Genomic DNA, 13,959 nt, shown 5'->3' on the forward strand with positions numbered 1-13,959 from the left:
GAAAAATTGTGTTGAAATGATGATATTATTAGTTTGAAATATAATATTTTACAATCATCATATCAATAATAATGGTAATTTAATGTAATATTTTATATTGTTAGTAATGTGATAAATACTTATGGTATGGTTATATATGTATATATGTATATATATATATATAATTAAATTTATTTATTTATTTATCTATTTATTTATTTAATGTAATATATATTTGCTTAAAAAGTTCTACATTTTGTGGTTAATGTTTTAATGAAGAAATGTATAATATTTTGAAATATTTTGTTATTTAATCTGGAAAGTTTATAAAGAAGAATAGAATTAATAAAAATAATAATAATAATAATAATAATAATAATAATAATAATAATAGCAATAATAATATTTTCATTGAAAAATGAATGGTTTTATATTGGCTTATAATATAATTAATATTATGCATATTGGTTTGAAAGAAATGATAATAATACATTAATTATTAAATGGCAATAATACAATGTTTTATTTTCATTTTTACTTTATAAATTTTATTTATTTATTTATTTTGTTTTTTTCCTATTTAACAATAGTTTAATTTATAATTGAAAAACAATTAAATAGAAAATTAAATGGAAATTATATCAATTGAACAAATAATGAAATTTTCAAATATTACATATAAAATATAACTTTGTTCCACTATAAAAATATATTCTATATATGATATATATAGAATATATATATATATCATATATATAAACAATGTCTGTATCATTATTATTATTATTATTATTATTATTATTATTATTAGTATTAGTATTATCAATGATTTAATAAAAAAAATTTTAAGATAATATTTTATAACATTTTATATAAAAACAATAATAAAAATTGGTTATTTATGAAGATGTTAAATAAAAAATGATTAATTTCAAGAATTTGTGAGATCTAATACCATATATAATTTTTATTTCTTTAATATGATATATTATATTTGGCTATACACAAAATAGTGCAATATTGTTAAATTGAGTATCATTTATTATTATTTAATCAAAGTAATATTATCATTCTTATTATTATTATTTTTTCTTTTTTTATAAATTAATGGTATAATATTTTGTATATTGATATTTTATGATATGGATTGGTTTATCATATGTATTGTAAAATGGTAATATATTATGTGAATTGCTATTATGTGGTGTAAAATGGCATCATGTGAATTGAAATTGGTGTTATGCGTTGTGAATCGGTATTATATAATTTTTAATTGTTTAAAATTGTGTAAAGTAATATAATTTCTTCAGATTATTGTAAAATATGGAATTGATTCAATTATATTGTTAAATTGTTGAAAGTTATCTTTGTTTAGAAAAAAAAAAAAATAAAAATAAAAAGAAATAATAAATAAATGATAGCTTTATGCTATGTTTGGTGTTGCTAAGTTAACTAATAATAAAATTATGTGCAATTTAAATGGTGCAATATAATACATAAGAATAACATAATAATATATGGTTTAATTTAACATAATATTACTATTATTATAATAATTAATTAATTATTGCAAATAAACACTAACAATTACAATAGTGTGATAATTTGGAAAAGTATGTGTTGAGCTTGGTTGAATTGAATTGAGTTGCGTTGAGTTGAATTGAGTTATGTTGTGTTGTGTTGTGTTGTATTGTGTTATGTTATGTTATGTTATGTTATGTTATGTTATGTTATGTTATGTTATGTTATGTTGTGTTGTATTATGTTGTGTTGTGTTGTGTTGTATTGTGTTATGTTATGTTATGTTATGTTATGTTATGTTATGTTATGTTATGTTATGTTGTGTTGTATTATGTTATGTTATGTTGTGTTATATTGTGTCTTAATGCGTTATGTTGTGTTATATTGTAATTTGTTGAAATATTTTCTATTGTTATGCTAAATTAATTGGTTCTATTTCAAATTATATTTCATTACATAAAAAGAATAATTCTAATAGAAGAAAAGATGGCCATTAAAATGAATGAGGAATTTTATTAATGAACATTTACTTCAAAAATTCGAAACCTTTGTTAATAATTAATAATAAATATAATTGGAAATAAAAAAAAAGTGGGAATTTTTTTTTTTTTTTAAATAAGAATTTCATATATAGAATATGAATCTACGTGATTAAGAGGTACGAGAACTAATTATATATATTTATTTATTTATTTTTTATAATAAAAAAAGACAATCAAGAATAAAAAGACGAAAATGAATTAAATTATTTTTCAAGTACATTTAATTAAACAAAAAAAAAAAAAAAGTTGAAAGAAATGTTCAAATAAGAAAATAAAAAAAATATTAATTATTTTAATAATAATGATCATTTAAAATTGACAAATAAATAAATAATTATATATATGCGCAAATTGTATATGTGGAAATGTTTAATTAATGTCATATATACATAAAATATTAATAATGATCATAGTAATACAGTAATATAATGTATTATTTTGTCAATTTTGATTTAAAGTTTATGGTTGTGTAGTTTTGTTAATAGTAGTAAGATTTGATAAGAAAAATAATGATATTAAACAATCAAGTAATTTATTCAGAAATGATTATGAGACACGAAATTGAAAGGGGGAAAGAAAAATTGTAGATAACTATTAATCATGATATATTGTTTATTTACAATAAGCTATGGTTTAATATGAAATTATGAATAAATCATTTATTTTGATTTAAAAATGTAGTATCATTAATTTTTGACAAAAGTGAAATTAATAATGAATGTGTTTAATATTATTAATTCTGTGTATATTTGTATATATATATATATATATATATATATATAATTAATGTAAACTCAAAAAAATTTATTATATTTAACTAATTTAAACATAATAGAGTAGATATATAAGATTAAAATGTGTTAATAAATGAAAATACTAATAATAAATTTAATAGTGTGGGATATATTTAAGATCTAAATATAACAGATATAGATTTAAAGAAAAAATAAAATCATGAGAATTTATGGCAATATAATGATAACAATAATTATATTAGTACAAACAATAGTATAATTAATATAGTGATCTATAAAGATAGACAGATCAATTTTAAATAAGGGGAAATTAAAAAAAACATAAGATATATTTCTATATATCTATTTATTATATCTGTATTTAAAGTTAACAATGCATAACTCGATTAAAGATTTTTTTTAAAAAAAAAAAAAAAAAGATACGCGATCATTCAAAACTTGAAAAAAAAAAAATCCAGGTGGATCGAGGGAATAGATTAAAAAAAAAAAAAAAAAAATCAGAAAAATCATTTTATAAAATAGAATTGATTAATATTAGGAATATATAAATGAACAATAGATAAGTTTAATTGAAATAACAGAATAGAAAAGGTTGAATACATTTACTTGAAAAAAAAAAAAAAAAAGAAACAAATTGATGTAATTGAATTAAAATGAATAATGATTAATTTAATAATATTAAAAAATGGTTGGAAAAGGTTTTAAATAACAAAAAAAAAAAAAGAAAAAAATACTTTACATTTTGTAGTATTGAATTGATTTATATTGTATTGTATTGCATTGCTTCATATAGTATTTTATTGTATTGTATATTAATTATGAATAATAATCATGGAAAAAATATTTATTAATAAAAAATGCAATTATTGGTTAATAAAAGAAAATTAGGATAATAATTATTTGGAATGTAAATGGAAAATAAAATAACTTTTAGTGTTTAAGGTGTGTGTAAAAGAATATTATATTAGTTTAAAATAAAATAAAATGAATAAAAAAAAAAAAAAAAATTGGTTTGATTTTAAATAATATCTAAGAGTAAAGTGAAATAAAAATAATAGTAAAGATAAATATAAAGTTAAAGATGATTCATAATCATTAATTTATTGGATGTGTCATAATAAATAATATGATTATTAAATTCATTATTAAAAATTGAATGAAAAAAGAATAAATAATAATTATGAAATAAAATAATAAATGGGTTAATACATTATTTAATAATAATAATAATAATAATAATAATAATAATAATAATAATAATAATAATAATAATAATAATAATAGTAATAATAATAATAATATTAATATTAATAATAATAATGTATATTATGAAGGAGGATGCAAAAAAAAAAAATTTATTATTTTTATCATAATTATCATTATAATTTTGTGGTTTGTGTAAAATAAATAAATAAATAAGTTGCGTGAGAATTAAGAGTGAAGATTGATTTGTTAAGTATGAATAAATTAAATATGATTCTATTAATATTATCATTTATATGTATATGATTATATTAATATATTAAAATTTCATATATATTGTTATTGTTTTATTGAAAATTATAGTATTATTGAAATAATAAAGTTTGTTGTGAGAAATTTGTACATATTTGTAATAATTAAAAATATATTAATATAATTATGAGTTATAATTTTAAAAAAAAAAAAAAAAAAAAAATTAATGATAATATTTTGCTAAAATATTAATTTAATAATATAATATTAACTATTATGATTATGATTATTATCAGAATTAGGATAGAATCAATTTAAAAGTTAATATCTAGATTTAGATTTTTAAATATTTGATTTAAATCTTGATATTCAATAATATCCGAAAATGGCTCGAATTTATATCTACATTAATTAGAAAAAAAAAAAAAAAAAATGAGTAAGCACTATTTATTAATATAATTTAATGAATTATTATAATTTTTTTTTAATTGAATGGATCTAAATTAATTAGATATAAACAAGGTTTGGAGTTATAATGGTTCATAATAATGAGAAAAGTGTATATAAATAAAATTTGCTATAATAAAAAGTAAATATAAATATTGAATTCAATATTCAATTATAAATGATATTATATATTATATAATAATAATAATAATATTAATATTAATAATAATAATAATAATAATAATAATACAGAAATATCAAAGAGTTATAGATCAAATATATTTAATATATAATGAATTGATGAGAAATAAAAGAATAATAAGAAAAAAAATTCTTATTTATTTATTTATTTCTTATTAGATATTTAAAATATAATTAAAAATATGGGTAATATTGGTTATAGTAAATAAATAAATATAGAAATAATAGAATTTTGGATAATTGATTATGGATTAACATAAATATTTATATATCATATATAAATTATATTGTGGGGGAAGGGGAGTTTAGGTGGAGGGAGAGAAAAAAATTAAAGAATTGGAACAATCATATGGTAATATTGAAGTAAAAGAATGAATATTTGAATTTTAAATTATAAATATCTCTTTATTTTGTTATTATTATTATATTATCATTTATTTATTTCCTCTTTATTTTTAATAATTTCAATAATTAAATGTAAATGGATGGATATATAATTCTATTAGAGATAACTCAAAATATAATATAATATGTATTATGAAAACATATTTTGAATTGAAAATATAAATTTTGAGTGAAATTAAATATTTCAAAACAAAATTTTTCTTTTTATATGAAAAATAAAAGAAGAAAAAAAAAATTTCTGCGTTGAAATTTCTGCGAATTTCTTTTTTAAATATTAAATTAAATATTTATAATTTAGTTTAGATATAGGATTTAATATTCTTAGATTAGTTTAATATATTAGGAAATAGAAGATATTTTTAGAAAAGATAAATGAAGAGAAAAGAAAGAATGTATTTTATAAATGGGAAAAAAAAAAATTTAAAATATTTATGTCATGTTATACATATTCAATTATATCATTTGTATTTAGTTTTGATTATTCAACAAGATTTTTTTTTTATACCATTGAAATGATTAATAAAATAATTTATTCTGTATTCAAGTATTAGTAAAAAAGTTGAAATACTTTGAAAATTTGACAGAATTTATTTTGTTTTTATTAGTATTGTTGTCATTGCATTTCTTTCTCTTTATTTTTGTTTTTTATTATTTTATTTTAATTTATCTCTTTTTTTCCTCCAAGATACTATCAAGAATTAAAAGACAATTTTAATTGAAGAAAAGATTTTTTTTGAAGAATAAAGTTTTTATATACAAGTTTTGATATGAAAGAAAAAAAGGAAATAGATTTTAAATAAATTTTATTCAGACACGAGATATATTTTGTAAATATAATTATGAATTAATACAGAATAACGAAGTAAAAAAAAAAAAAAAACAAAATTAATTATATTGCAGGTACAAGCACAAGCACAAGGACATGGACAAGCACAAGCACAAGGACATGGACAAGTACAAGCACAAGCACGAACACAAGCACAGGCACAAACAAAATACAAACACAATTATAACGTTAGGAAATAAAAGATATAGTTAAACAATAAAAGTAATAATAATATATATTAAAATTTAAATATTTGATATTCATTAACATTATTAGTGATAATCATATATTAAAATAACTTTTTCTTTTTTTTTTTTTTTTTTATTATTATTAATTAGTATTTACATTTTAAAATGTTTTTAAAGAGTGAAGTTAAATAATAATAGAAAACAGAATTACTTATATTCTAAAAGAATTGATCGATTAGCTTAATGCACTGATGAAGATACGATATATATATCTATATATATATTTTGGTTATGTGAAACATAAAAAACTATTCAAATGTGTTATTAACAAGATAATTATTTTATGATTTTTTTTTTCTAACAAGATATAATTAAGAATTAAAAGATAACTAAAATTGTTAAAAAATTTTCGAAGAACAATGTTAGATTGTAATAGTTTTGATGTAAGAAAAGGAAGAAAGAAAAAAAAAAAAAAAAAAAAAATTTAAAGATGTTTTGCAGAAATGTTTTTTTTTTAATTCAGATTTAAGATTAAATAAAAATCATAAAATATGTAATTAATAGCGATATTTGTGTTTATTTAAATAAAAGTATTTTTTTTTCATTTTTTTTTTTTAAATAATTTTATTGCTAAATAGTATTTAGGAAAAATGATCTTTAATTATTTATCCGCCAAATTTGGAAATATTGAGATAGAGTCCATACAATAAATTATTAATTCTCATATTTTGAAGATTTACAATTTCAAAAGAACTAATTAAAAAATGTGTATAAATATTGTTTAATTAGTTTTTTTTTGATGATTAAAAATGAATAATTAAGGATGTTTATAAAAAACAAAATAATAATAATATTATTATTATTATTATTTATTAACTTTTTATTTTTGTTTGAAAATATAACCGATAATTTTTTGTTTAAAAAAGATGTTTCATTAATAAAAATTAGGAATGAAACACCGAATGAAGGTTCTTCAAGTTCTGGTAATAAAAATTCTGAAGGTTCGAGTAGAGGTGGAGGTGGTAGAGGTAAAAAAAAGCCTGAACTTAGGTTGATGAAGTCATTGTCATTTGAAGGCTCTGAAAAGTCTTCTCATTGTCATCATCATCATCATCATCATAAAAGAAAAAATTGTGTTGATGAAAAACGAAATACTGCTTATCAATTTATTCCTGGTGGACCAACAGGAAAGAATATGATCGCTATGGTCCCTTCTTTACCAATGAAAGATCCAGATGATCCTAGGCCAAATCCGTCTGATATGCCATCAGACGAGCCTAGTCATAATCCTGATGATGAAGAACCGTGCGATGATGATGATCCTAGTCATAATACTGATGATGAAGAGCCATGCGATGATGATGATCCTAATCATAATACTGATGATGAAGATGAAGAAGAAGAAAAATATCAGAGAGAAAAGGAAAAAGAAAAAAATGAGAATAAACATGATCAAGTAGATTCAGGTCAAAAACGCCGAAAAAAAAAAGAAAAAAAAAAAGTAGAGACAAGTTAAGGCCAAGAAGTTCTGGTAGACACTTTTCACTAAAGGCATATGCTCAATACAAAAATTTGAGTATGGAAGATTTAGAATAATTGTATATAAATGTGTATTTTTATTATTAAATATTTTTTGTATCAAAATTTGTTTGAATAGAAAAAGTTAAACAATTTAACAAAAAAAAAAGTGAATGATTTTTGATTAATAAAATAAATAAATGAATTAATATGCATTTGCAAATAATAAAGAATTTAAATTTATTAAAAAAAAAAAAATGTAATAAGTGATTTTTGGTTATTTATTTTTAAATGTTATATTTATTATTTTGATATATTTCGTTAATTTTTGGATTTACATTATTAAAGTTAAATGAATTATTTATTTGTTTATTTATTTATTTATATATTTTCTCTTTGTTTTTAATAATTTAAAAAATTTAATGTAAATGGATGAATGGATATATAATTCTATTAAAGATAATTCAATATATAATATAATATAATATTATTAAAATATATTTTGAATTGAAAATGAAAATTTTCAATGAAATTAAATATTTGAAAACAAAATTTTTCTTTTTATATAACAAATAAAGAGAAAAAAAAAATGTTAGGTGGAAATTTATTCGAATTTCTTTTTTAAATATTAAATTAAATATTTATAATTTAGTTTAGATATAGGGTTTAATATTTTTAGATTAGTTTAAGATATTAGGAAATAGAAGATATTGTTTGAGAAGATAAATGAAGAGAAGAGAAAGAATATATATTATTAATGGAAAAAAATTTGTTTATAATCATGATAATTATAATGATAATAACAGTAATAATAACAATAATTAAAATAAAATTAATGGGAAAAGAAAAATAATAAATATATATATTCCATGTTATGTTATATATATTCAATTTTCACATCATTTGTATTTAGTTTTGATTATTCAAAAAGATTTTTTTTTTTTTTTTTTTGTGCCTTTGAAATAATTATTAAGACAATTTATTTTGTATTCAAGTATTAGTAAAAAGGTTGAAATATTTTGATAATTTGACGGGAATTATTTTGTTTTTATTAGTATTGCTGTCATTGCATTTTTTTTTTCTCCTTATTTTTGTTTTATATCATTTTATTTTATTTTATTTTATCTTATCTTTTTTTTTTTTTTTTTTTTTTTTTCTCTAAGATACAATTAAGAGTTAAAGGACAATTTTAATTCAAGAAAAGATTTCTAATTACATCACAGGTACAAGTAAAAGTATAGGTACAAGTACAAATACAAGTAAAAGGACAAGTACAAATACAAGTATAGGAACAAGCACAAACAAAAGTACAAAGATAATTATAACATTAGAAAATAAAAAACATAGTTAAACGATAAGAGTAATAATAATATATTTTAAAATTTAAATATTTGATATTCATTAACATTATTAGTGATAATCATATATTAAAATAACTTTTTCTTTTTTTTTTTTTTTTTTTTAAATGCATTGAAAATGGTCATTCATATTCCAAGAATGGTAAATTTATTATTAATATTTAATTATATTAGTGATAAATAATTTGAAGAGAATAACAATTGAATAATAAGTATCAATATTAATATTAATATTATTATTATTTATTATGTAATTATTAAGTATGTTAATTTAAGCAAGTACAAAATTGTACATTTATATTTTTTTTTTAGAAAAAAAAAAATAAATTAACTTTCAATAAAAATAAAATAATAATTGTATTGAGACAATGATAAAATATTTAAAAAAAAACTTTAAGGAATATATATATATATATATCCAAAATTTTACTAAATTTATATTATTTTGATAATAATTTAATAATAGTATAATGAATAAATAAATAAAATATAATTAAGAAAAAGAAATGAGTGAGTATTAAAAGTATATTTAATAAAGTAAAAATAATATAAATTTAAAATTAATAACTAACTATAATTTGAATTAATTAGAATAACAGTAATAAATAGTTTTATATCTTTTTTTTTTTTTTTTTACTGGTATTCTGGGAAAGAACGAATTTTAATTTTTAAACCGCTATGCCCCTTGAAAATTAAAAGTAATAAATTAGACTTTCATACTAAAATATGCCTATAAATATTACATTTATATTATAATGAGTTACAATCTTTTAAGGATATCTTATTTCTACGAGTAATATTTTTAAAACATTTGTCTAAATTTGTTTAATTAATTTTTTGTTTTTGCATTATGAATAATTAAGGATGTATCTAAAAAGTGTAATATTAATATTTTTTTTATTTATTAACTTTTTATTTTTGTTTGAAAATGTAACCGATAATTTTTTGTTTAAAAAAGATGTTTCATTAATAAAAATTAGGAATGAAACACCAAATGAAGGTTCTTCAAGTTCTGGTAATAGTAATAAAAAATGTTCGAGTAGAGGTGGAGGTAGGGGTGGAGGAGGTAGTGGTGGTAAAAAGCCAGTACTTAAGAATGTGAATTTATCAAAAAAAGGTGGTGCTGGAAATTGCTCTATTTACCATCATCATCATCATCATCATCATCAATTATCTTCAACTCCACAAACGAGAGATCCAAGTAATCTTAGTTCAGACCCATTTGATGAGCCATTAGATGGTCCTTATCAAAATTCTAATAATAAAAACGATAATAAAGAGGATGAGGAGGAGGAAGAAGAAGAAGAAGAAGAAGAAGAAGAAGATCATAATAGAAATGAAAATAGGCAAAAAGGTAAAAAAACAGATTCAAATAAAAAACAACGAAATGGAAATAATAAAAAGAAAAAGAGAAGAGGGGGAAAAGATGATCTTAGAGGACTATTAAGAGGATTATCCGGTTCAAGTAAGGATATTCTTCATGATTTGGAATAATTTTTTTTTTTTTTTTTTTTTTTTTAAAAATAATTTACATTTTAAAATGTAAATGTTTTTAAGGATTCAAGTTAAATAATTACAGAAAACAGAATTACTTATATTCTAAAAGAATTGATCAATTAGTTTAATGTACTAATGAAGATAAAATATATATATATATATCTATATATATATATATATATATATATATATATATATATATATAGATATTTTGGTTATGTGAAGTATAAACTATTCAAATGTGTTATTAACAAGATAATTATTTTATGATTTTTTTTTCTAACAAGATATAATTAAGAATTAAAAGATAACTAAAATTGTTAAAAAATTTTCGAAGAACAATGTTAGATTGTAATAGTTTTGATGTAAGAAAAGGAAGAAAGAAAAAAAAAAAAAAAAAAAATTTAAAGATGTTTTGCAGAAATGTTTTTTTTTTTAATTCAGATTTAAGATTAAATAAAAATCATAAAATATGTAATTGATAACAATATTTGTATTTATTTCTATAATGTAATTTTTTTTTCTTTTTTTTTTTTTTTTTAAATGATAATTTTATTGCTAAATAGTATTTAGAAAAAACGATCTTTAATTGTTTATCCGCCAATATTCCATTAAATTTGGAAATATTGTGATTAGACTTCTTCATACTAATAATTATTAATTCTCATATTTTACAGATTTTCAATTATTATAAAAGAATTAATTAAAAAATTTGTATAAATATTGTTTAATTAGTTTTTTTTTTGATGATTAAAAATGAATAATTAAGGATGTTTATAAAAAACAAAATAATAATAATATTATTATTATTATTTATTAACTTTTTATTTTTGTTTGAAAATATAACCGATAATTTTTTGGTTAAAAAAGATGTTTCATTAATAAAAATTAGGAATGAAACACCAAATGAAGGTTCTTCAAGTTCTGGTAATAAAAATTCTGAAGGTTCGAGTAGAGGTGGAGGTGGAGGTGGTGGAGGCGGTAGAGGTAAAAAAAAGCCTGTGCTTAAGATGATGAAATCATTGCCATTTGAAGGCTCTGAAAAGTCTTCTCATTGTCATCATCATCATCATAAAAGAAAACATTGTATTGATAAAAAACGAAATACTGCTTATCAATATATCCCTGGTGAATCATCAGGAAAGAATATGATCCGTTCGTCGCTTACTCTACCAATGAAAGATCTAGATGATCCTAGTTCATACCCATCAGATATGCCATCAGATGAGCCTAGTCATAATCCTGATGATGATGAAGAACCGTGTGATGATGATGATGAGGAACAATGCGATGAAGAAGATGAAGAAGAAGAAAAATATCAGAGAGAAAAGGAAAAAGAAAAAAATGAGGATAAACATGATCAAGTAGATTCAGGTAGAAAACATCGGCGTAAAAGAAAATTAAGAAAAAGTAAAAGCAATTTAAGGTCAAGAGGTTCCGGTAAACACTTTTCAGAAAAAATATGTGGCCCATGCAAAAATATTAATATGGAAGATTTGGAATAATTGCATACACATATATGAATATAAATATATATATATATATATATATATATATTTGGTAATTTGAGCATAAATTATTTAAATATGTTATTGATATGATGATTATTTGATGATTTTTTTTTTTTTAACAAGAAATAATTAAGAATTAAAGTATAATTATAAGGAACAAATTTTTCGAAGAACAATGTTAGATTGTAATAGTTTTGAAGATGTTTTTATTAATGTTTATTGATATTCAAGTAAAGGATAGAAAAATACTAAATTATATAATTAATAGTGATGTTTGTGTTTATTTAAATAATTTTTTTTTTTTTTTTTTTTTTAAATGATAATTTTATTGCTAAATAGTATTTAGAAAAAACGATCTTTAATTATTTATCCGCCATATTCAATTAAATTTGTAAATATTGAGATTAGACTTCTTCATACTAATGATTATTAATTTTCATGTTTTGAAGATCTTCAATTATTATAAAAAAATTAATTAAAAAATTTGTATAAATATTGTTTAATTAGTTTTTTTTTTGATGATTAAAAATGAATAATTAAGGATGTTTATAAAAAATAAAATATTATTATTATTATTATTATTATTATTATTTATTAACTTTTTATTTTTTTTTGAAAATATAACCGATAATTTTTTGTTTAAAAAAGATGTTTCATTAATAAAAATTAGGAATGAAACACCAAATGAAGGTTCTTCAAGTTCTGGTAATAAAAATTCTGAAGGTTTGAGTAGGGGTGGAGGCGAAGGTGGAGGAGATAGAGGTAAAAAAAAGCCTGTGCTTAGGATGATGAAATCATTTCCATTCAAAGGTTCTGAAAAGTCTTCTCATTGTCATCATCATCATCATCATCATCATAAAGACAAGCATTGTAAAGGTAAGAAACATACTATTATTCATCAACATATCCCTGGTAAAACATCAGGTAAGAAAGTTATTGTTGCAATGCCTACTCTACGAATGAAAGATCCAGATGATCCTAGTTCATACCCATCAGATATGCCATCAGATGAGCCTAGTCATAATCCTGATGATGATGAAGAATCTTGCGATGATGATGATGACGATTATAATGATGATGATGATGATGACGACGAGGAACAATGCGATGATGAAGAGGAAGAAGAAGAAAGATATCAGAGAGAAAAGGAAAAAGAAGAACATGAGAATAAACATGATCAATTAGATTCAGGCAAAAAACGTCGACGTAAAAGAAAAGCAAGAAAAAGTAAAAGCAATTTAAGGTCAAGAGGTTCCGGTAAACACTTTTCAGAAAAAATATGTGGTCCATGTAAAAATATTAATATGGAGGATTTGGAATAATTGCATATAAATGTGTATTTTTATAATTAAAGATCTTTTGTATCTAAAAATTTGTTTGAATAGAAAAGTTAAAATAATTAAACAAAAAAAAAAAAAAAAAGAAAAAAAAAGTGAATAATTTTTGATAAATAAAATAAATAAATAAATAAATATAGAATTAAAATTAATGAATAAAGAATTTTAATTGATTAAAAAAATGTAATTAGTAATTTTGGGTTATTTATTTCTAAAAGATGTTATATTAATTATTTTGATATATTTTGTTAATTTTTGGATTTGCATTAATAAAGTTAAATGAAGAATGATTTATTATTATTATTATTATTATTATTATTATTAGGTTTATATTAATGTAGTTTAGATATGAATAATAAAACAGATAGTATAAGTAAAGAATTATAGTTTTTAATAAGCTTTGAGGTTAGATAATACTA

The 13,959-nt window shown here is 19.1% G+C and overlaps 4 protein-coding genes across 4 annotated transcripts; all 4 read left to right on the plus strand.

Annotated features, from left to right (window-relative positions):
* Positions 1-7,142: 7,142 nt before the first annotated feature.
* Positions 7,143-7,835, plus strand: cgd5_4580 (conserved hypothetical protein; the record flags this gene model as incomplete). Its single annotated transcript, XM_625306.1, has 1 exon — positions 7,143-7,835. One exon carries the CDS (start codon positions 7,143-7,145, stop codon positions 7,833-7,835), a length of 693 nt encoding a protein of 230 aa, XP_625306.1.
* Positions 7,836-10,059: 2,224 nt separating this feature from the next.
* cgd5_4590 (conserved hypothetical protein) lies at positions 10,060-10,689 on the plus strand (the record flags this gene model as incomplete). The annotated part of the gene is made up of 1 exon (XM_625307.1): positions 10,060-10,689. The coding sequence occupies one exon, from the start codon at positions 10,060-10,062 to the stop codon at positions 10,687-10,689; it is 630 nt and encodes a 209-aa protein (XP_625307.1).
* Positions 10,690-11,462: 773 nt separating this feature from the next.
* Positions 11,463-12,197, plus strand: cgd5_4600 (conserved hypothetical protein; the record flags this gene model as incomplete). Its single annotated transcript, XM_625308.1, has 1 exon — positions 11,463-12,197. One exon carries the CDS (start codon positions 11,463-11,465, stop codon positions 12,195-12,197), a length of 735 nt encoding a protein of 244 aa, XP_625308.1.
* A 548-nt stretch (positions 12,198-12,745) lies between these two features.
* cgd5_4610 (conserved hypothetical protein) lies at positions 12,746-13,525 on the plus strand (the record flags this gene model as incomplete). Its single annotated transcript, XM_625309.1, has 1 exon — positions 12,746-13,525. The coding sequence occupies one exon, from the start codon at positions 12,746-12,748 to the stop codon at positions 13,523-13,525; it is 780 nt and encodes a 259-aa protein (XP_625309.1).
* Between the last annotated feature and the right edge of the window lie 434 nt (positions 13,526-13,959).

The sequence above is a fragment of the Cryptosporidium parvum genome, chromosome 5 (genome assembly GCF_000165345.1).
Source record: "Cryptosporidium parvum Iowa II chromosome 5, whole genome shotgun sequence".
NCBI classification, from domain to species: domain Eukaryota; phylum Apicomplexa; class Conoidasida; order Eucoccidiorida; family Cryptosporidiidae; genus Cryptosporidium; species Cryptosporidium parvum.